This window comes from Trachypithecus francoisi, unplaced genomic scaffold (genome assembly GCF_009764315.1).
Source record: "Trachypithecus francoisi isolate TF-2019V2 unplaced genomic scaffold, Tfra_2.0 Lachesis_group0, whole genome shotgun sequence".
NCBI classification, from domain to species: Eukaryota; Metazoa; Chordata; class Mammalia; order Primates; family Cercopithecidae; genus Trachypithecus; species Trachypithecus francoisi.
In genome coordinates this window covers 6551251-6576262 of record NW_022681453.1, presented here as the reverse complement: position 1 = coordinate 6576262, position 25012 = coordinate 6551251, and the positions used below count along the sequence as shown (strand labels likewise).

At 38.7% G+C, this 25012-nt stretch overlaps 1 protein-coding gene across 4 annotated transcripts in view; it reads left to right on the top strand.

Annotated features, from left to right (window-relative positions):
* The window catches only part of LEKR1 (leucine, glutamate and lysine rich 1), a 234131-nt gene extending 209473 nt beyond the window's left edge, over positions 1-24658 (top strand). For 2 of the 4 annotated variants that reach the window (XM_033203307.1, XM_033203284.1), the window contains exons 11-13: positions 689-853; positions 3995-4294; positions 22481-23275. In XM_033203307.1, coding sequence (XP_033059198.1) covers positions 689-853; positions 3995-4294; positions 22481-22894 — 879 coding nt within the window. In that variant the 3' untranslated portion in view covers positions 22895-23275. Of the gene's footprint in view, positions 1-688; positions 854-3994; positions 4295-22480; positions 23282-23485 lie in introns of those variants that run through there. The other 2 variants (XM_033203290.1, XM_033203296.1) reach the window with 2 other exon arrangements.
* The last annotated feature ends 354 nt before the right edge of the window (positions 24659-25012 follow it).

Below are 25012 nucleotides of genomic sequence, written 5' to 3'. Positions count from 1 at the left end.
GACACTGCCTAACATCCCAAGAGAGTATCATACTGTGTATCAACAGCCCAGGAAAAGATCAGAATTCAAAATTTGAAGTATAGTCTCTACTGAAAATGCATATTGCTTTCTCACCATTATAAAGTCAAAAAATCAGAAGTCAAACCATTGTAAGTTGGAGACCATCTGTACAGGCATTACTGACTCTTTTCCTTTAATCATCCTTCCCACTTTAGTCACATTAAAATGACAATCTGTGACTCCAAAACTTTCTATGACCTCCATCAAGAAAGGGCCACTTGAAAAATCAACATTTGTACTTTGTATTCCCTCTGAGTTTTAAGCAGAACTTAGTCTAAAGCCCTCAAAATCTGCTTAAAAACAAAAACTTTAATTTTCTGAGTTGCTGGCAAGGACTGAGTTCACAGTATAAATGAGCAAGTAACTAGGCTTTTAGTATTTCTGAAAACTGTCATATAGTTCTAACTCCTCTGCTAATTTTTCAGGTCTTAGAAGGTGGTGGAATATTTGGCACAAGGTCAGTTTTTCTGGCCCAAGTTTTAAGTCACATAATTTTTTAGAATTTTAAAAATAGTTTAATTAAAAATTTAATGTCAGAACATTTTAAAACTTAAGAGTTTGAAAATAAGCTTAATGTACTTATTTTAAGGTAAAGTGGTTTTACATATGTTTTAAATGCCATTTCTAGATTGAAGCAGAACTTGCCAAGGAAAGGGCCCAACACTTGGTTGAATTTGAAGAGCAAGCTCTTCTCTTTAAGGAAGAAACAAAACTGCAACTTGATATTGAAAAAGAAAAACACCAAGACATAATCCAAAAGTATAAGAAAGAACAAGAGGAACTACAAATGAAGGTCTGTAATTATGACGTTCATCATTGTTTAACAGATTTGAAACTGCAGATGTTGTATATTTCGCCTTAGAACACTATGGTATTTATGATTCCAGTAGCTTTCACTCATGGTCACTGTGTCTTGGTTTTAGCCATGCAGGTAAGATGGTTTGGCTAATTCTCCAGAATGGATAACTGAGATAAGTTATACAAGCGTGTAATCCAGCTATGTATGGATTTTTTCTACCAGAATAAACTTATTTTTTAAACATCATAAATTATATGACTAAAAATTAGTATGGCTAGATATTTCAACACCTCAAATACCCAATATCAAAAGATAATGAGGTATTTTACATAATTAAAATTTTCCCAATAACTAAAGCATATACCCTTTCATTGCAGATATTTTTCATTCTCAACATTTCTGAATGAAGAGAAATATTTTTAAAATGTAATCGTATCTTCCTAAATTTCTTAAACAGTATGTTCTAAATACTAAAGGTTTTGTTAAAGTTTTCCTGTTTTTATAGGACTTGAGTGTAGAGTGTGTATGTGCATATCTGTATTAATCAAGACCTAGTGGGGAAATAACATTTTGAATACATACATAAAGACTCTGTGTTAATTAAGCATCAGACAAGACCTAATGGCTTCTACATTTGTGTACAGGAGGTATGGTACATCCATTTCAGTAGTCCATTATGAATAACAGGCAGCACCAGCTACATGTGTACAACCAGTGCAGTAGCACATGGTCCCACACTCAGAAAGGTCTCATGCTTTGGATTTAATGCTCTGCAGATACTACCCTGAAATTCTTAATAAGCTAACTGGGCATAGTGGCTCATACCTATAATCCTAGCACTTTGAGAGGCCCAGGCAAGAGGATCACTTGAGGCCAGGCATTCAAGACCAGCCTGGACAACATAACAAGACTCTGTCTCTATTTAAAAAAAAAAAAAAAAAAGATTTAATTAGCCTAGTGTGATGGTTCATACCCGTAGTATGTTCATACCACTTAATACCCTGGCTACTTGGGAGGCTGATACATGAGGTTAACTTGAACCCAGGAGTTCAAGACCTCTGTGAGCTATAATCACACCACTGTACTTCAGACTGGGCAACAGAGTGAGACCCCTTCTCTAAAAGAAAAAAAATTCGTGGTAATTTTTGTCTTTGAACTTGTGTTTTGTAAGTGAAATCCTACTGGGGCAATGGAGCATGTGCCACAAGCTTACAGCCTTGGCTCCCCCAAGGTTCTGCCTCCCCTAGAGGGTTCTCACCTCTAGCTTCCTGGCTTCTGATGCCCCAGGCTCCACTGAGTCTCCCCCTTTCTTCCTGCTCTCACTCTGTGACTGCTGTTGCAGCCCTGGGTGGTTCAGGATCCCATCAGCAGGAGAATGCAGACAGGCAAGCTGGAACTTGCCAGATGTTACAGTTTCTCAAAAGAAGTCACAAATCCACATTTTGTAGGTGAAACCTCCTGATCTTTAAATGTTGACTGCCTTTTAAAAAATAAAAACATATTTGTGGTTATGTGAACCTCTTCTCCCAAGGATAACTTCCTTTATTTCAATGTCACCTCTTCTCTGGGTGATGGAAACCACTGTACAGACCTGACAGTGACCTTCTTCCCTCCTGGATTAATTGAAGATAATAGAATATTAATTTATAAAATTACGAACTATGGTGAAGAGACTTCTCACACCAGTTATTCTTTCTGTAAATTTAACATTTGAAACACATTTTGGATACACAACTCTTTTTATGTAATAGTTCACAAAGTCCTTGGAACCTTGGTCTGTGAATGTTTTCCAGATTCTTAGTGGGCTAGTTTCTTGTTGTGCTAATATTTATAACATGACAATAATTGAGCGTAAGTAATAAGGATATGTTCCATTAGAAGCAGCTCTTGTTTTGTTGTTTTGTTTTTTAAGGAGAAAGAAAACAAGAGGTCTTTTCCTTTCTAAAGACTTTCATGCTATGAGGAAAAGCTTCTCCAAGTTATTCTCTCATTCATTTATCTAGAGGTACCACCTTGAGAAGCAGTACATTTTCAGAATATTCAGGTGTTTTCTACAACTGTGGCTATGAAAGTTTCCATTAAATTAATTAAAATTAAATACAATTTAAATTCAGTTCTTTGGTCACATTAGTCGTATTTCAGGTGCTCAATAGTCAATACTCTTTTTTGAGAGCTATGGTTAGAGTATTTACACCGTGGAAATTAGATACAATCTTGCTTTTTTTTTTTTTTTTTTGAGAGTCAGTTGTTAAACATTTACCAGCACTGTCAGTAGTCACATGTGCCTAGTGACTACCATATTGGATAGCGTAGAATATTTCTAACACCACAGAAAGCTCTGTTGGGCAGTACTATTCTGGAAGGCATAGTATCTGGAGTTTCTCCCACCATTATTTACAAAAAAGAAAAAAAATTATGTCAAAGAAAAATTTATTGGTATACTTAGGGTAAAGTATAACTTTAGTGCTCCCCTCCTTGCATTCCCCAAAAATCAGGCATTTTGAGATCCCAAAGCCAACCTAGTTAGGTCCAGACAGGCCCCTGATCTATTTGTCAAGACTTGAACTGAGGCTGGCACAGTGGCTCACACCTGTAATCCCAGCACTTTGGGAGGCTGAGGCAGGAGGATTGCTTGAGCCCAGGAGTTTAAGACCAGCCTTGGCAACATAGAGAGACACCATCTCTACAAAAAATAAAAAATTACCAGGCGTGGTGGCATGAGTCTGTGATCCAGCTACTGGAGAGGCTGAATTGGGAGGATCGTTTGAGCCCAGGAGGTCAAGGCTGCTGAGAGCCATGATTACACCTCTGCACCACTGCGCTCCAGCCTTGGCAACAGAGCAAGACCCTGTCTCAAAAAAAAGACTTGTCCTATCCTTTGTAGCTTAATATAGTCACAGAAGTTTATGTATTTCCAAAAATTCCCAAGTGATTAGTGTGATGCTGTTTTAAGTAGAAAAATAAATGTTTTAGTCTTTTAAAAAGAAAATCTTGAAGGCCTGCATATCATGGGTTTGTTTTCATCTGATCAAGTGAGTACACTGATTAATGAGAATAAACCTCTTAAAAACCATAAGAATTCTGTGGTTACCTAGAAACTATCGCCTACAAACTAATATGAGATTTATCTTACAGATATCTGACTTAATCACAGGCGCTACAAGAGATCTAAGACAGGAAGTGACCGCTCTTAGAGAAAAACTTCACGAATCCCATATTTGGTACACTGAAGAATCTGAGTCAAAGGAAAAAGAAATTGAAAATCTTAAAAATTTGGTTGCAGAATTTGAATCTCGCTTGAAGAAGGAAATTGACAGTAATGATTCAGTTTCAGAAGACTTGAGGAAGGAAATGAAACAGAAGTCAGATGAACTGAAAAGAGTAATGCTGGCTCAAACACAACTGATAGAGCAATTTAACAAGTCCCAGGAAGAGGTAGGAAGCAGACAGTGGTACCTTTGCAATTAATCAAAGAGCACATATTCTTTCAACAAACAAACAAAAACGTGAAAGGCAACTTAGTTTCCTGGAAAGAGCCCTGGAATGTTAGTCTGACCTAAGTCACATCCTGGTGCTCTGTCCTTAACTTTAGGCAGTCACTTAGCCTCTCCAGATCTGGCTTTCCCTTAAACTACATAATCTCTAAAAGTTTTCTCGGCACCCAGTTCTTTCTTGCAAATAACTATTTTAAGCCTCTAAGACTAGGAATCTTTTTATGTTTATGTCTTATTTGTTTTAACGTTAAATCTTTGGCAAATAAACTTTCAGAGCACTTTCTGCATACTTAAAAAAAAAAATTAGACTGTCTTTTAAATACAATTTTACCATAGGTTTTTACCTTCCTATCAATGTAAACTTAATAAGGTAATAGGTATGCGTCAGTTTTCTTTCTTATGTATGCTTGATTATTTCAGTGATGTTTTTCATTCAAACTGCAGTAGACTTATTTTGATTTGAAAACATTTTTCAAAGTATTATGTCTGAACTATTGAACAGTTTAGAAATAGTGAAACAATTCATCTGTTCTCTAATCACCAATATCATATCACATTACAATATTTGATCCCTTTGATGACAGTATAGCAAATAAAGGCAAATGGAGGAAGATTCTGAATGTTGCTGAGAAGTAATATTTTTGTTGGTTTGATTGACATCAATAAAGGCATGAAAGGAAAGCGCTAATAGCAGTATCGATTATTAACAATTAAATATGCCATGGTCTTGCTGTAGTTAAATTATCAGTCAAAATAGAAAGTTTACATCATCATTGTAATTATGTAATCATGAAGTGAACCTATTACAACGAAGTTATAAATTTAAAATAAAATATGGAATAGACAGAATACTAGATCAAGAATAATGCCTAAAACAACTCTATAAGTAGAAATTATTTACATGTTACAAATGAGGAAGAGACTGAAGAAGGCTGAATAATTTCCACAAGGTCAGATAGCTTGGTGGAGCTAAGATTCAAATTCATATCTCTATGATATGATGTTTCCTCTTTTGGGAAACCTAGTTCTTATTATTCTGCTTCTGTATTTCACAGTGACTACAGACTTAGTTAACATCTCCAGGGACTCAATTTTCTTTTAGTACTATAATTAAGACAAAAAGATGATGAAGTGTCTCTTGTTGTTACACAGCAGCACAGTCCTCCCAGTGAAGGAAGCTGCACCCCCAGTTCAGGCAGGAGTAAGGTGGAAGAGCACACATGGACTTAGCTCCACTGGAGAAACCCTGAGAAAGAGAGATGTGATGTTGATTTGCCTCAAATGCGACAGCAGTAGTGATTCTCTAGAGGAGGGAAGCAGGGTAAAAGACAGAAAGGTCAAGGCCAACTAGACTAGCAGGTTTCCTAACTATTCATTCACTAAAGAAATGGCAATATAGAAAATGAGGAGTAAATTATAAACTAGGAGAGGTAGAAAAAGACAGAAGGGTCAAATTTAGTAAACGTGTATTAGCATCTGTGTACTCTGTTCTTGCCTTACTCTAAAGGAATATGTGAGACTGGATACTTTATAAAGAAAAGAGGTTTAGTTGGCTCATGGTTCTGCAGGCTGAACAGGAAGCATAGTGCCTGCCTCTGTTTCTGGTTAGGACCTTAGGAAGCTTGCAATCATGGCAGAAGGTGAAAGAGAAGCCCAGTGCATCATGTGGTGACAGAGAGGTGGGGGGAGGTGCCACATTCTTTTGTGAACTACCCCAGCAAGAACTCATTCATCAGCAAGGGGATGAGGGATCTGCTGCCATGATTCAAACACCTCCCACCTAGGCCCCACCTCCAACATTGAGGATTACATTTCAACATGAGATTTGGAGTTGACAAACTTCCATACCCCATAACAGCATCTATCTGGGTACCAGGCACATGTTAGGTAGGTACTGATGATGTAATTATGAATAAGACTGACAACTGCCACTTCCTGCTCTCAAAGAAGAATTTAAAGAAAACTTTGCATGAGTAATTAAATTAATATCCAAAGGAAAGAATGATCTAAACAGAATTTATCATAAAAACAGCATAGACTGAAAGCTAGAATATTTGCCTGAAGAGACTGTATAAATTATCTATTGCTATGTGACAAATTATCCCCAAGTTTAGCAGCTTCAAACAACAAACATTTGTTATCTCATAGCTTCTGTGGGTCAGGAATCTGAGCATGGCTTAGCTGCATGTCTCTGGTTTAGAGGCTCAAGTTCTCTCATGAGACTGGTGTCAGGGTGTCCACTGGGCTGCAGTCTCATCTAGAAGCTCAACTAGGATGGGATTGGCTTTCAGGCTTACTTATATGGTTGTTGGCAGGATGTATTTGGCCAGAGGCTTCCCTCACTTCCTTGCCACATGTACCTCTCCATAGAACAACTCAGTGTGTCAGTTGACTTCCCTCAGGGCAAGCAAGTGAGTGAGAATGAGAGAGAGAAGGTGCTAAGACAGAAGCCACAGTCTTTTTGCAATGTAATCTCAGAAGACACATCCCAATGCTTCTGCTGTATTCCATTCATTACAAATGAATCAATAAGTCCAACCCACACTCAAGGTGAAATCATTGCACAAAGATATGAATATCAGAAGGGTAAGGATCATTAGGGTGCATTTTAAAGGCTTCCAATCACAGGGCTTCTGGAGGTGATTTTGGCAAGAGAAAATAGACTAAAAGTGAAGAGTGGATTTCTTCATCAACAAAAGGAGCTGCATTTGGAACTCTTCCTGCTCATTAGTTGTTAAAAGAAGCCACTTAGGAATAAAGCTTCTTGAAAAATGTGGACTGAAAGACATAAGACATTGGGTTGGTATGTAAATGATCATAGATCATTGCTACAGAGGAGAAAAGGATCATCTCAAAGGTAAAGAAAACCAATTAAGGGCATACTTAGGGGGGCAATATCCTTTTGTAGGAGCAGGGAGAATAGACTAGATTTTCCTTTAGAAGTTACCAGAGGCCGGGCGCGGTGGCTCAAGCCTGTAATCCCAGCACTTTGGGAGGCCGAGACGGGCGGATCACGAGGTCAGGAGATCGAGACCATCCTGGCTAACACAGTGAAACCCCGTCTCTACTAAAAAAAAAAAAAAAATACAAAAAACTAGCCGGGCGAGGTGGCGGGCGCCTGTAGTCCCAGCTACTCGGGAGGCTAAGGCAGGAGAATGGCGGGAACCCAGGAGGCGGAGCTTGCAGTGAGCTGAGATCCGGCCACTGCACTCCAGCCTGGGCGGCAGAACGAGACTCCGTCTCAACAAAAAAAAAAAAAAAAAAAAAAAGAAGTTAGCAGAATATCACCTCAAAGTTAACTAATTTGAACTGAACTGTAAGAGTAAATAATTAAGGCTGCTTATCTGGCTAAGCATGCCAGAGTCCAAAATATGCTTATAAAAATAGGAAATGAGCCAATAAAAGGGATAGGATTTATGAGCTAGAAAGAATAGAGGCCATAGCATGTAAAGTGAAAATCACCACGTTTTTTGATCATGCATTCCAGACACTTGAAATTTCTCAGATTCTGGAGAAATAAAGCTGCATTTAAGTGGAAAACAAATTCCCATTAGAATGAAAATGAATTAATGGTTTAATAAGGAGGCTAATTAAGAGGAGGAAAGCCCTGTTCTCTTTCAAGTGGCCAAATAACGGGTAGACTTTGTTTTTAATTGTATGAAGAAAGTTCTCAAGGATAAGAAGAAAGCCAAAGCCTCTAAAGGGCAAAATGGGCCTTCCTAAATGGAGCAGGGATTATTGGAGCGCATCCCCAGAAACAGCAAGTGTCACAAAGCAGAGCAACAAAGGGTGCAGGTCAATAAAAAGAGAAAATGGAAAATAAAACTGTGCTAGAAATGTAAATGTGAACAAGGAGTCCCTGAAAAGATACATTAAACATTAGAAAGGAGGGAGAGAGGGAGTGAGAAAGAAAGACAGTTAATATGTTAGAGAATAACACTTATCAGTAAAACCAAAGTCAAAATGGGTCATGTGCTTCTTGATGCCCATTTTCCTTCCTACTGGTTCCATGTGAGTACAGTCAAGACAGTGTGACCCCACTGTTAGGGACCTTGTTGTGATCCAGAGGAAGAATGTGGTAAATTCAAATAAACAGCTCACATACAATCACTGAAGGAAAATCAGTACAGATAGTTCAATATTTTTGTTGTTTGAAGACCACACATAAGGGAGTCAAAAGAGCAGTAGTTTTAAATGCTATAGTTATTGTAGTCATACAATGAAGATGAGTGATACTCAAAAATACAAAATAATGATCTTGATTAAACATGGAGAATTGAATACGTATGTTTATCTCTACTTCATTCCACTGCCACTAAAATGGCAATCAATTAATAAAAAGTGAATAAATCTAGTAGGACAAAGAGAACAGGAGAGAAGTTAGCACTTGATAAAAAAGATGTTGACCAAAGCTTACAAAAATGGAAAGCAAGTGTCTAGGAGACAAATGGCTCATCAGACTAGAGAATATTGAAACCTAATACCTGTGAGGATTAGGGATGGAAGGATCCAAAACAGAAAAAATCTAGTTATGTGACACAACACTAGAGAGGCTCAGGAACTGGAGAAACTAGGTGCAGGAATAATTTGTTTTATTGCATGTCACTTTACTGTGCTCCATAGATACTGTGAGTTTTATTACAAATTGAAGGTTTGTGTCAACCCCTATGTCGAGAAAATCTGTCAGTGTCATTTTTTCAACTGCATGTGCTCACTTTGTGTCTCTGTGTCACAGTTAGGTAATTCTTGCAATATTTTAAACTTTTTCATTATTATTATATCTGTTATGGTCATGCAATCAGTGATCTTTGATGTTACTATTACACTTGTTTGTAAGTGCCAAGAATGGTGCCTATATAAGACAGCAAACTTAATAGATAAATGTTGTGTGTGTTCTGACTAATCCACTGACTGGCCAGCCTCCCATCTCTCTTCTCCTCAGGCCTCCCTATTTGCTGAGACAAAGCAATATTGAAATTAGGGCAATTAGCAACCCTACAATGGCTCCTAAGCATTCAAGTGAAAGGAAGAATTACACATCTCTTACTTTAAGTCAAAAGGCAGAAATGATTAAGCTTAGCAAGGAAAGCAAATCAAAAGTTGAGATAACCCAGAAGCTAAACCTCTTGGTCCAGTTAGCCAAGTTGCGAATGCAAATGAAAAGTTCTTGAAGGCAATAGAAGTGCCACCTCAGTGAAGAATGATAAGAAAATAAAACAGCTTGGCCGGGCGCGGTGGCTCAAGCCTGTAATCCCAGCACTTTGGGAGGCCGAGACGGGCGGATCACGAGGTCAGGAGATCGAGACCATCCTGGCTAACACGGTGAAACCCCGTCTCTACTAAAAAAATACAAAAAATTAGCCGGGCGAGATGGCGGGCGCCTGTAGTCCCAGCTACTCGGGAGGCTGAGGCGAGAGAATGGCGTAAACCCGGGAGGCGGAGCTTGCAGTGAGCTGAGATCCGGCCACTGCACTCCAGCCTGGGCGACAGAGCGAGACTCCGTCTCAAAAAAAAAAAAAAAAAAAGAAAAGAAAACAGCCTTCTTGCTGATATGGAGAAAGTTTGAGTGGTCTAGGTAGAAGATAAAACCAGTCATATTATTCCCTTAAGCCAAAGCCTAATCCAGAGAAAGACCCTAACTCTCTCCAATTCTGTGAAGACTGAAAGAGATGAGGAAGCTGCAGAAGAAAAGTTGGAAGCTAGCAATGGTAGGTTTATGAGGTTCAAGACAAGAAGCCATTTCCATAACATAAAAGTACAAGGTGAGACAGCAAGTGCTCATGTCGAAGCTGCGGTAAGTTATCCAGATCTAGTTAAGATCATTTATGAGGTGGCTTCATTAAACAACAGATTTTCAATGTAGATAGAACAACCTTCTATTGGAAGAAGGTACCATCTAGGACTTTTGTAGCTGTGGTACAGAAACTTTGAAGCCAAACTTCAAGAATTAGCCTTCAAAGGACAGGCCATCCCAAAAATCCTAGCACCTTTAAGAATCATGCTAAATCTACTCTACTCTGTCTGTGCTTTATAAGTGGGGCAACAAAGCCTGGATGACAGCACATCTTTTTGCAGCATGGCTTCTTGAATATTTTAAGCCTGTTGAGACCTACTGTTCAGAAAAAAAAAAATTCCTTTCAAAATATTGCTTCTCATTGACAATGCGTCTGGTCACCCAAGAGCTCTGATGGAGATGAACAAGGGGATTAATGTTTTCATGCCTGCAAACACAACATCCATTCTGCAGCCCATGCCTCAAGGAACAGTTTTGACTTTCAAGTCTTATGATTTAAGAAATATATTTCATAACATGACAGCTGCCATAGTTAGTGATTCCTCTGATGGATCTGGGCTAAGTAAATTCAAAACCTTCTGGAAAGGAGTCACCACTCTAGATGCCATTAAGACCATTCCTGATTCATGGGAGGAGGATAAAATATCGATAATTACAAAAGTTTGGAAGAAGTTGATTCCAGCACTCATGGATGACTTTGAAGGTTTAAAAGTTCAGTGGAGGAAGTGGCAGAAATAGCAAGAGAACTAGAATTAGAAGTGGAGTCTGAAGATGTGGCTGAACTGCTGCAAACTTGAACATGTAAAAAGTTACGTCTTATAGATGAGCAAAGAAAACCATTTGTTGAAATGGAATCTACTCCTGTGAAGATGCTGTGAAAAACATTGAAATGACAACAAAGGATTGAAATATTATATAAAATTAGTTGATAAAGCAGTGACAGGGTTTGAGAGGATTCACTTCAATTTTGAAACAAATTCTACTGTGGGTAAATGCTGTCAAACAGCATCACATGCTACAGAGAAATCTTTCATAAACGGAAGAGTCCATTGATGTGGCAAACATCATGGTTGTCTTTTTTTTTCTTTTTCTTTTCTTTTTGAGACAGAGTTTCACTCTGATGCCCAGGCTGGAGTGCAGTGGCGCAGTCTCAGCTCACTACAACCTCTGCCTCCCACGTTCAAGTGATTCCTGTGCTGTTGTCTTCTTTTAAGAAATTGCCACTGCCATCCCAATCTTCAGCAACTTCCATCTTGACCAGTCAGCAGCCATCAACATCGAAGCAAGACCCTCCATCAGCAGAAGATACAACCCACTGAAGGCTTAGATGATTGTTAGCATTTTTTAGTAGTAAAATATTTTTAAATTAAGGTATGTACATTTTTTAGACTTAATGCTATTGTACACTTAAATACAGTATGGTGTAAACATTATTTTTATATGCAGTGGGAAACCAAAAAATTCATGTGACTTTCTTTATTGCAATATTTGCTTTATTTTGGTCTAGAACCAAACACACAATATCTCTGTATGCCTATGCCTCTGAAAGAGGGATGTAAGGGTGGAGTGGAAAACAAGACTGTTTGAAAGATTATAAAAGGAGCAAAGAGATCCTTAGAGATGTCTTCCCAGTTCCTAAGAAGCCCCTGCCCACCATCCTGGCAGAGTACTAGGGGGTTACTCTCTAGTAAAACTGAATGAGAAAAGGCACTGAACCTGAGGACAAAAGAGATAAAGCAAGGGTATATTAAGTAGGGAGACCTCTCAGTACCCTTCACACTCTTACTTTTCAGAACACAAGTAACCAGGCTTATGTATTAATGGCCATAAAAAGAGAAATTGGAAGAGCCCCCTCTGGAGAAATGAACTGCCTCAAAAGAGAAGACCGGCCTGGCGGAGTGGCTCACACCTGTAATCCCAACACTTTGGGAGGCCAAGGCAGGCAGATCACATGAGGCCAGGAGTTTGAGACCAGCCTAGTCAACATGGTGAAACCCCGTCTCCACAGAAAATACAAAAAAATTAGCTGGGTGTGGTGGTGCACATCTGTAATCCCAGCTACTCAGGAGGCTGAGGCACAAGAATCACTTGAACCTGGAAGGTGGAGGTTGCAGTGAGTGGAGATCACACCATTGCACCCCAGCCTGGGTGACAGCAAGACTCTGTCTCAAAAATAAATAAATAAAAAAGATAAGACCCATTGATACTGACAGTTGGGATATCCCAATGAAATGGCTGTATCCATGTTCAATCTACCTACTTAGAAGGATATCAGCCAATAAACCGAATACAAGCACACTGAGCTTAAGGTAACATTTTGGGGACCCATTTTTATTTTTATTTTTATTTTGAGACGGAGTCTCACTGTCTCCCAGGCTGGAGTGCAGTGGCTGGATTTTGGCTCACTGCAAGCTCCACCTCCCAGGTTCATGCCATACTCCTGCCTCAGCCTCCTGAGTAGCTGGGACTACAGGCACCCGCCACCATGCCCGGATAATTTTTTGTATTTTTAGTAGAGACAGGGTTTTACTGTGTTAGCCAGGATGGTCTCGATCTCCTGACCTCATGATCCGCCCATCTCGGCCTCCCAAAGTGCTGGGATTACAGGCATGAGCTACCGTGCCCGTTCGGGGACCCATTTTTAAACACGAACAGCCAAGGATCACCAATTATTTGAGAAACATCTCTAATGTGAAGAACAGAAACAATAAGCAAAAAAGAACTTCACAGAAAAAAAAATACAAAACAATACAGGGAGCAAAAGAGAGCTTAAAAATATATAATAATAATTAATATCCTCAGAGAGAAAAGAGATGATATTGTATTCATTAAACATAAACAGCCAGCTACGAAAAAAGAACAAGAGTGCGTATTAAATATATAAGGACTGAAATGTTTAAAAATCAGTATTTGGGTTAGATGATAAAGATGTGAAATCTAGAAAGCAGGAAAAAAAAGCAAAAAGATGAAGAAAAGAAAAAGAAAATTCAAGGAAATAAGAAATAGAAGACAATGCGTTCCAAATTCCAAAGGAAAATTATGCCCAGCCTAGAATTCTATATCCTGCCAAAACAATCTATCAAGTATCAAACACGGGTATTTTCAGACTTCAGACTTCTCAAAAATAATACTACCCTGGCAACATTTTTCAGGAAGCTGTTAGAAGATATATGACAGCACAATGAGGGAATAAGTAATAAAGGAGAAAATATAGGAATCAGGAAATAAGGAATCCAACACAGGAGAGAGATGAAGGGAATCCCAGGACAATGGTGGGAAGAAATGCTAGGATTACAGCAGTGCATCAGATTGAAAGAACAAGCATACCAAAAGAAAGTTCTTAGAATGTTGAGCAGAAACATAGTGGGTTCTTAGAAGTATGTCTCCAAGAACAAAGAGAAGCTGATAGCTTACATGGGGTGTTTGAATATGTCGAGAGGATATTTACACTTCTGTAAGTTTGGTGAAAAATTAGTATCAATACCCAGAAAACAAAACAGAAGAATTATGAGGCAATAACTCTGGATAGAAGCTGTGCAAGGAAGAAAATGTCATCATAGTACATAACATGGCCCAGATGTGCATATGTTTATATACTATAATCATATAAAGATGAATATAGATTAAGCTAAAAATTGTGACAGAAATATGAGGATAGGAGGAGCAGCAGCATCTGTTGGGAATTGGTATAGAAAGCTGAACCCTCATCTTCCGTTCCATGCAGTCAGTCGATATGTTCAAAACTGAAAAACAAAGAGATCAATGTATAATGATGTTATTTTGAATTACGGAGGGTAACTATCAGAAGAAATAGTTTAAAGATCTGAAAATGGTTATTCCTGGGAGGCAGGACTTGGGAATGTGAAGAAGTGTTTTTTTCATTGTGAGTTTTAGTATTATTTTACTTTTTAGCTATATGTAATACTTTAATTTTAAAAAATTAAAAATAATAGAAAGGAATAAAGTATAAAAAGGACCTGGTAGAGAAGGCGACAGTGACAAGAATAAAGGTCAAGCAAGGAATATTAAAGAAAAATCAGGAAAGTTACAAGTAAAACAAAAGCAACAAAATATAAACCTTCATGAGATTTTCTTTTCAGATTATGAGAAATGAAAAAATTAAGATAAAGCAGATTCTAGCTTAAACTTTAGTAACAGGTGCCTGGCACACTTCTGTTTATTCCTCAAGTCTAAGTGCAAAGAGAACCCCTCCATGAAGCCACAAAATCTCAGAGGCAAAATTAGCTATACACCTGTGCGCCTACTGCAGTTGCTTATTTATGCATTCATTTAACAGGTAAACAGTTTTGTTGTTTTTATAGATGCTAAGAAAAAATAAATCAGGATAAAAGGGATACTTTCTGAAGGAGGGGTGCTATATTAGACGGGGTGGTAAAAGGCTCTGAGAAAATAATGAGGCAATGAACATTCCAAGGAAAAAACACTCTAGGCAAAGGTAATAGTTAGTGTCAAGACCCAGAAGCGCCGGGCGCGGTGGCTCAAGCCTGTAATCCCAGCACTTTGGGAGGCCGAGACGGGCGGATCACGAAGGTCAGGAGATCGAGATCATCCGGCTAACACGGTGAAACCCCGTCTCTACTAAAAAATACAAAAATCTAGCCGGGCGAGGTGGCGGGCGCCTGTAGTCCCAGCTACTCGGGAGGCTGAGGCAGGAGAATGGCGTAAACCCGGGAGGCGGAGCTTGCAGTGAGCTGAGATCCGGCCACAGCACTCCAGCCTGGGCGACAGAGCGAGACTCTGTCTCAAAAAAAAAAAAAAAAAAAAAAAGACCCAGAAGCAAGGAGCATACTGGAAACCTTAAGCCACAAGGAAGTCAGCAAGCACTGCTGGAGCTTAGTGAGCAAGGATAGTGATAGAAACCAAGGTTGAAGGGCCAGTTTGCATGCAGTCTTTGTAGGCTATGATAAGGTCTTTGGATACTTTTCTAAGTGTGATAGAAAGTCACCTAGGAATTTTGAACAAGGAATTGACATGATCTGACTTATTTTTAGAGGATAACTGACTTCTGATTAGAAAATAGGTTGAAGAGGGCAAAAATGAGAGCAAGGCTGTGAAGGAGGTGACAAATCACCAGATTTGGGATATGTTTTAGGGATGAAGGCAATAGAAGTTGCTGATGGATTGGATGATATGAAAGCATAAAAAGGAGTCAAGGATAACTCCAAAGTTTGGAATCTCAGCAACTGAGAGAGTGCTGAGATGGGAAATGCTAGAAAATAAATACAATTGGGGAGGAATATCAATAATTTTATTTGGGACATGTTGCTCTTAATATGCCTATTAGATACCCAAGGGGAGATGCTGACTAGGCACTATGGCCACAGGGAAGGCAAGCTGGAGATGTCAATTTTGGACAAATCCACATGTAGCTGATACTTAACCCCTGGGACTGAATGAGATCACCCAGAGGATTAGGCAATAGAGAAAGGGTGGAGAACAGGCACTCCAACTTTTAGAGGCTGGGAAGAGGAGTAGAATCTAGCAATGGTGACAGAAAAGGAACTTCTGGTGAGGTAGGAAGAAAACCGGAAGAAAACACTATCAAGGACTCTAAAGAAAGACAATATTTAAAGAAGAGTACATGCCATATAGACAGGCCCACAGTCCCTTATCTGAAAACTTTGGGCTCAGATATAAAATTATTTTGAATTTTAGAAAGTTAGTACAGTATGTCCTCATAGATGTAGGGCAGCCTCCCCATGCAATGACATTAATACTTCTGCAGTGAAACATCTGAATGTTCACACGAAATGGGACAAAGACTGTAATTAGCCTTCTATCAGTTCAGTCAGATTTTATCACTAAATGTAATGAGCTACATTTTTTTCTTTTCAGAGCTTTTTGGGTGTCAAAAGTAAGGCTAAAGGACTATAGATCTGTATTGGCTTTCATTACAACAGCTGTTTTTATTGTTTATGTTAGTTTGCCCGACCATCTCCTAGCATCTTGAATCTGTTTTGTTTAAAAAACAAAGGAAAGTACATGTGTTTCTCTACAGGGGTACCAAGATGATAGGAAAAAATCAAGGATTTGCCTCCTATTAACAGTGGTCACCTTAGAAGTATAGGAAGAGATAGACAGGGATTTTACTTCTTACATACTTTTTAAAAATATTGACATCATGGGTTATTTTTAACATTTTGGTGTTTTGAAAATACGTTTCCAATGTAAACTCTATTTTTAAAAAAGGAAAGAAAGAAACTCCATTTACATAAGAAAGTTTAGGCCAAGCATGGTGGCTCACACCTATAACCCAGCATTTCAGGAGCTCAAGGCAGGAGGATCACTTGAGCTTGGAGTTCAAGACCAGCCTGGGAAACATAGGGAGACCCTGTCTCTACAGAAAATACAAAAATTAGCTGGGCATGGTGGCACACACCTGTAGTCCCAGCCACTTGAGAAGCTGAGGAAGGAGGATTGCTTGAGCCTAGGGGATAGAGGATATAATGAGCCGTGATCGTGCTTCTGTACTGGAGCCTGGGCAACAACCTGAAACTTTGCCTCAAAAAACAAAAAGAAAAAAGTTTATTAACAAATCTAGCAAAGATGGATTTATGTAAACTCTAAGATTAAATTGTAGGAATACATGGTATTTGCAAGCACAAATAGTTTACTTGCAAGAGGGATTTGCTTAGTTTTAGGATAAGCTTTTATTTTATTTGCATGTTTAATCAATATACAGAATATGGCACACACTTCTCTGATAATTCCATCTATGAGAATGGAGAAACCAAAGTACCAGCAAGTAAATTACCAAAAAGTAGTTGTCAGTTTGGGGACATAATAAAATTAGAATATCTATGTCTTTTTTAAAGAGTAAGAGGGTAAAGGGAGGTTCTCCATCCTCCAGCAGGAAACATGGGGAGGATCAGGAAAGCTTTTAGGGGACAGGGACTATACCTAGGCTTGGTTGGCAGGGAGGATGAGTGAACTGAGAACCTGAAAACCTTAGCCTTGGGCCATGGAGCAGAAGGGGGCTCAGAATGGGAGTCTCTGTGGTGAGGAAGATACCAGAAAGTTGACAGAATGAGAAGGTGTATTGAGAAATTTTTGTATATTTAATTAGTGCTAGTTAAATTGTGTATGTTTAATTAGTGCTAATTAAATCTAAATTAAGTTGGATTATTGACTTAGAAAAGTAAATCCTGCATACTTGGTCATCATGGGCTCTTCCTCTCTGTCCTGAAAATCTGCCTCTGAAGCATATCAGTCTGAGGGATTATTGCCCTCTGTTGCTACAACTTTTGTTTGAATATGTCTACTGTAGTTGGTTTTATTATGTTTGTAAGCAGGGAAATATAATTTTGAAAACAACCAGCCTGACATCCATCTTACTTCTTTCCTGGAAATCTTTTCAGATTCTCATTCTTGTTTTACCAAAAGGTCATTTCCACTAACTTTTTGCAGTGTTTTGGGCTGATCAGATTAGTTGAACAGAAGCCTAGAAGGCTTTGAATGGGAGGTGGGAACATCCTTTGCAAACTCCCACTCATTGTTTTGGTTTCCACACTTTTCCACAGCATTTCCTTTTACCTCAGCTCTCCACCCACCCGACCAGCTACCCACTCACCTTGGGATATATCCAGTTAAGGCTGGTGGAAACTGTAATCTGATCATTCCGTGGCTGATTCACATCTTACGTCGTCTAAAGCATGAACAAAGTCATCTATCTGTGATTGTTCTTCACTGAGGAGGACTTGCTTTCCTGGCATGTTCCCCCCAAAATTGTGCCAAATACAGCTGATTCCCATTGCAGATGGGAGTCTTACCTTCAGAACAATCAAGTTACACAGTAAAGCCTTCTCTCCCTTCTTCCACGGTTTTTGGAATTGAAAGCAACCCAGCTGTCTCTAAGAATAAAAAGGAAAACAAATATAAAAATAAACCACCCTTATATTGCAAGGAGTAGGGGAAATTGGCCACTTTTTAATATTAGAAATTTCAAACATATGATCAACTAATTTATATTTTCATTTTGACATTTTCCTTCTCAGTGGGAGGGCAATTAAGCCATATTTTAAGCCCATTCAAAGTGGCCTTATTCTGAAAATGTTGTAGTGATATCTATAGATAATGCTCACCACCAATCAGCAGAGCTTAAGGATGCAGGAGTGCCTAGTTCTCCCCTCCCTAGACCACCTGACCCAAGGGGCACTTGAGATAAGGACTTCCTCCATGAAAACTTGGGGCTCCTACTGTCCTTCCTGGCTCCCATCTTGCTCAACTTCAGGCTGTTTTCCACAAAGCTGGCAAAGGGATCTTCCTTTCATGCAGATTTGATCCTGCCAGCCATCTGCTTGAAATAAATTTTCAATGACTCCATGTGAACCTCAGAATTAAGTCAAAACCCTAGTATTAGCACACTAACAAATTTTCTCTTGATCTGACCCTGCTCACTCTTCCCTACATCAGCCCTGGTCTCTTCTCCCCGTGTGCACCTGCCTGAGTCATATTAAGCCATGTTTTATCCCAAGTTGTGCCTCTCCTCTCACTGCTAGGCATTTGCACTCACTGCCTGCTCTGCCTTGAAAACTTCATTGCCTCTTCTTCACCTGACTCATGCCTTCCTTTCCATTTTGACTTCCAGTCTAGTTACAATCCAATGATTCTAATTTGCCATGTTAAAACATGGCCAAAGAAAATTTTATCTAAAACATAGAATACTATGCATGATTTTCAGTCTTACTGAACATATTTCATCTTGCACATTTGTGCTTGTTACTCAGTGAAAACACATTAAAATTCTGCAAAAATCCACCCTTCATCTTGACTAAATTGCTGAAAACTAACCACGAGCAGATGATTGTTTTCACGTATGATGGAATTTTCCACTAATGTGTCTACTTACTCTAGCCACATCCACATGTCCTCTAGTCATGCCCTATCAGATTACACCCCGAAATAGCAATCCCCTACACTTCCATTGTTTTATTTTCATTTTTAATCCCATAATTGAATAGATTATAAATCTGAATTGCCTGTTGAACAAAACAGAGTTATAATCTCAATTGTAGAGGAGGAGGTAATGGTGGTAGATGACATGAAGATATTGTGTGGTTCACCTAACATTTCATAATGTTTTGGCACAGAAAAGAGTAGAAGTATCAATTTTGGATCTTTTTTTCAATTCAGGGGTCTCCTGGTTTGGGAACTAATAGAAGAAAGAGAATTAATCCTTTGTCTTGCAAGTTAATAACCTTGAAGAAAGATGAGTTGCAGAGCAGTGAGCCCCAGACAGTCAGCAGCCCCTCCCCGACTCTGCTGGCTGGCTCCATTCTCTTACTTTGGAATATGTCTAGTTAGTGTTGGTGGAAACTGTGGAATCTGATCCTTCCATGACTGGTTCAGACTTCACTGGATATAAAGCATGGGTACACAGTTCAGCTTGGAGTCTGCCAGGTCTTTGCTCCCATTGAACTTGCTATGAGGACATCTTTTGGCTCACTCTATCCTTTCATGTTCTCCTTAGTGGAATGTCACTTGCCTGAAATAGCTTTTATGTGACTTGCTTTTTGGTTGTTTTCTCCAGATCATTACTCCTTTCCTTTGAGACTTGAATTTAATCTCAGTAAATTGATTGAATTTTATTTTTCTTTTAAGGAAAGCTCTTGTCATCACATCCTCCATCACTTTATCATTCCATATTGTTGTGCCTGTTATTCATGTCACTGATATGTTGGCCTCATTTTTCATTGCTTTTTTTTCTTTCACATATTCAAATAAAATTAACTCTTTCTCATTGCTTTCTTAGCGATATTTTTATACTAATTTATTGAAAGCCACTTGATGTGGTTTGGATCTCTGTCCCCACCCAAATCTCATGTTAAATTGTAATCCCCAGTGTTGGAGGTGGGGCCTGGTGGGAGGTGTTTTGATCATAGGGGCAGTTTCTCATGAATGGTTTAGCACCATCCTCTTGGTGCTGTTCTTGTGATACTGAATGAGTTCTCATGAGATCTGGTTGTTTAAAGTGTGTAGCGCCTCCCCCAACCTCTCTTGCTCCTGCTCCTGCCATATAAGATGCATCACTATCCCTTTGCCTTCCACCATGACTAGAAGCTTCCTGAGACCTCCCCAGAAGCAGAAGTTGCTAAGCTTCCTGTGCAGCCTGCAGAACCATGAGCCAATTAAACCTCTTTTCTTTATAAATTACCCGTCTCAGGTCTTTCTTTATAGCAATGCAAGAATGGATTAATACACCACTTTAATAATTCCAACACTTTGCCAGCTTACTCTACTAGTAGACAAAAAATATAATGGATTGGGTCTTTCCCCCACTTTAAAAGAAACTTTGATTAATAGAACTTAGAAAACCTGGGCAAAACCAGATGAAAATGTCCTACTGTTTTTTTTTTGTTTGTTTTGTTTTGTTTTGTTTGTTTTTTTCAGTGTCCTGGGAACAAAATGGTCCCTGCATGTTTGATGTAATGAATTAGACAACTAATTTAGGCATAGGCAGCATGGAGCAGGGCTCTGAAGGGAGCTTTAGTACTTCAGAGTGGAGTTACTCTCAGCAAGTTACATAACAGTGTGAGCTTCAGTCTTTATTAGTCAGATATAATTGTTGGGAGCAGGAAATGAGATGACACCTAACATGGCACTTTGTTAATCTTCCTCTCTAGTCCCTCCTCCCCTACCTTTTCCACAAGTGTTTCAGCTAGAGTTAATGAGAACTAGGTGATAAAGCCACAAACACCGTCCTTGCTCTCTCCAATTCCTCCAAAAATTAAAAATAATGAGAAGCAAGTGATTAACCCATGATTGTTTTTAATGTGTGTCATGTAGTAAGTAAATAGTATATGTAAATGATGAGGATTTGTTTGACCCAGGAATGCAGCTTTTATAGAAAATTACTGTGCAATTGGCTAATCTGGAATTGCTCCATATTTTTCCATTTTGATTACCAAATTTGGAATTGAATAGAGTTCTGTCTATAATCATGAGAAACTCAAAAACAGGAAGATGCTACTTTCCCTGGCGCTTTGTTATTTAGTTCTACTGACAGCAGATTAGTCAGTCAACCCTTAGGGAGGATGTTTTCCACTAAGAAGCAGACTTGGGAATGCCTTGGCTGTTTTTACAAACAAGCTAACCCAATGGAAATTCATTTTTGAGTTGATGAATCCTATAGCACACTCATTTTCATTGTGTTTTCTTACTAGGATACTACTTTGAATTATTTACTTTTCAGCCTCATTTTTGACATCATAAAGACATGAATGTCAGGACACTAGGGAGATCCAAGACTTAATTCTTACCATGGGACTTGAAATAATTTTTATGAATTTCATAGACAAAACATAGGTAACTCCTCAACTAGAAATGTAGAATTTCAGAATTTCAAAGAGACAATGATCTCTAGTCCAGTCACACATTTGAAGCTTAAATTTGCTTCAGCACATCCCTGTCAAGTGAGATTCAACCCTTCAGTGTCTTCCAGATAGCTCTATTAAAAAGTTCTTCCTTATTTTAAACCCCATAGCTTTCACCTTGGGTCTAGATTCTTTTATGGACATAGAAAGCAGTTCTGCTCAAACCTACGAAGGTACAAACTTCTTGAGGGCAGGGATTGTATTCACTACAACTTCTAGTAACTTGGTAAATGATTGTCAAATGAATGGAATTAATAGCAGAAGATCTTCTCTATTTTGGGATATTATCTTACAGAATGGCAAATGAACATTTTATTTAAGTTCCATTGAGAAAGCATCATATGAGAACTGATTTTATTGTTTAAATGCTATAGCTGATTTTTTTATTCTTTCAATCTTACACTTCAAGCACTTTTACCTGTTTATGTTATTGTAGTATACCTTTACTGTAAAAGAATATATTTAATGACTCTATAGCTATTAACTATTGAGTATTACATGTGCAGAGCATACTGTATGCAACTTGATGCAGAGAAGTTGAAACCCCACTGAAGCCAATATTAGAAGTCCTGGGCTCTAACACCAGCTGCACCACTAACATCTGAATGTTAGGTCACTCAATCTCTGCAGTTATTGATTCCTCATCTGCAAACTGCAAGGGTTGAACTCTTGCAGGTCACTCAATCTCTGCAGTTGTTGATTCCTCATCTGCAAACTGCAAGGGTTGAACCAAATATGCTCTCCAACTTCTTTCCACCATCACAGATTGTTTCTGTTCTTGACTTGTCTGTCCCGTGTGGTAGACTATTACAGAGACAATCAAAGAATACAGACCTCTTCTGATTTCCAGTTCAGTTCTCAAATTGTATCGTCAGTAACTATCTACTTATGCACATTATTTAAAGCTAAGTCTGCTTTCTTTTCCCTTCTCTCTTTTCAGAATACTTTTCTTCAGGAGACAGTACGTAGAGAATGTGAAGAACGCTTTGAACTGACAGAAGCTTTGAGTCAAGCCAGAGAACAGCTCCTGGAACTCAGGAAGCTTCGTGGAAGTTTACCATTCTCACCGTGTTCCCTCAGCAAGGGCAGCCTAACCTCCCCTGCTGCAGCGGTCAGTAATCATGGAGAGAGAAGCCTTGCAAGACTGAACTCTGAAAAAGGAATCCAAATTCCCAGCCTGCGCAGAGTGTCAAAACCCACCACTTTCCCAACTTCAGATAAGCCCAAGAGGGTTAGCAGCTCAGGCTTGCCCATTCTCCCCCAGCCACATCCTCCCAGAGGTGGAGCATCTTCAGTAAATGAGACTAAACAGAGACTGGCTGCCATTCTTAGGAGGAGGCGGAGTCAGCAATGATCCACAGTGAGGAGCAGGCAGCTCCCCACAGTGTGCATGCTCTTTCAGAGAGTGCCAGAAACTCACTGTAACTGAGAATGACAAAGATAAAAGTATTTTCACAGATCAGGAAGGCATAACTACAGATATATTTAACAAAAGACTGTAAAAAGCTGGAAAATTGTGAAGCCATATTTTTCAAGAGGGTTTTGATAGAGTAACAGATAATTAAGTTGTTGGTATTCCAGAGGTCCAATTTCCATATTTATGTTGAAATGTGCTCTATGAATATAGCCTTTTAGAGATCACAGGTAACATTTTTCACCCATAACATCTTTTCCATTTCTTGCACCACTACAAGCAGATATATTTCCACAAAAAAAAAAAAAAATAGATTGTTTGGGTTTTGTTGGTATGTGTTCATTTGTTTGTTGAGCTGGATAGGTTAAATTGATGTAATAAGTATTCCAAACAAAAAAAAAGTACTTTATCTAATTAAAAGTAGATAATCTCCAAAATGCTTAGTTCAGGTAGTTGCAGAGATCATCATCATAATCAAAAGCTTCTTTTCCTCAGCTTACAATCTAATTGGTTAATCTAATTTCTCTTTAGGCTAGCTCAGAGTTAATGATAGATAACCTTCAGGAAGACAATCTTCTCTGAGTGACTGGGGACCTTCTAGAAAAAAGATGCTAATGTCAATTCAAGGAAATAGTAGTTTATTTCTCAAATTATATAGATTATTTTAGTAAACAAATAACCTGACCATATTGATAGATATTTTCCACAATGAGTGCTTTTTGGTACTCAGAGTTAGGTCTTTATTTGGCCTTGTATTCTCGAACCATTGGGAAAAAAACTAAGTCAACACAGTTTAGTAAAGTTAGAGCTAATTTGGGATTCAAATTTTATTACCCCTGAAAATGGGTAACTGGTTAACATGTTTTCTATTTTGAGTGAAAAAATAAAACCAGAAGCCAGATCAGCTATTTTATCTTAAACCTGCAGACACCTCCGGTTTCTTAAAACACAACTCTTTTCCTTAGTCTAGTGTTCGTCTATGTTTTTCTCCATCTAATAGAAGGGTATTTTCCTTCAAAAACTAACTTTACTTAAATACTCCATCTGACTGCCTCATGAACGTCCAGCCTTCCTATTCCCATTTTAGAATAATGGTAACACATTTAAAATATGCTACATAAAATTCTCTATTTGACCATCTTATTGACCAGAGAATTCAAAGATATTTGGGATCCCTTCCATGTGCAAAAGATGTAAAATTACTAAACAAAATCAAATTTATATCCAGTCTTCCAAAGGATTAGTCTACTCTATTAATAGAGTATCTTAACCTCAAAAAAATTCCACATTAGATCCACTGATTTGCCTGACTAGTTTAAGTATGGCCTCTTGTGTTAAGAGTTGAATGCTTACTTTTGTTTTGCAGAGATTGGCATCCCTTGTAATGGCCTTTGACAAGAGAGCACAACATCATTGAAGAATGGCACTGGGTGGATCTTAGAAGTCACCCCAACTGTAATTTTACGGATAAGGAATAGATGCCCAAAAAGATTGTGACTTGGTTAAGGTAGTACAGTTAGTTAGTGACAACTAGAACCAGAACCACAGTCACCTTACCCCCCCAGACTTTCCACCTCACTGGAGCTTTCCAAGCCTCCTCATGACCTTTGTCAATAGCACCTACACTATATGTAGTTTATATTTTTCCTAAATGCACTTACTTTTTAACCTGAAATTTATGTAAAAAGTAAATTTGACTCAAGAAGTAGCTATAATGAGTTTGATTTGCTGTTTTTTTCTTACACACTTTGAAATAAATGTGTATCTAAGAAATGTTGGCTGGGCACGGTGGCTCCATGCTTATAATCCCAGCACTTAGAAAGACCAAGATGGGAGAATTGTTTGAGCCCAGGAGTTTGAGATCAGCCTGGGCAACATAAGGAGACCTTGTCTCTACAAAAAACATAATGAAAATTAGCCAGGCATGGTGGTGCTTGCCTGTAGTCCTAGCCACTTGGGAGGGTAAGCTAGGAAGATCCCTTGAGTCCAGGAGGTCAAGTTTGTAGTGAGCCATGATTGTGCCACTGCCATCCAGCCTGGGCAAAAGAGTGAGACCCT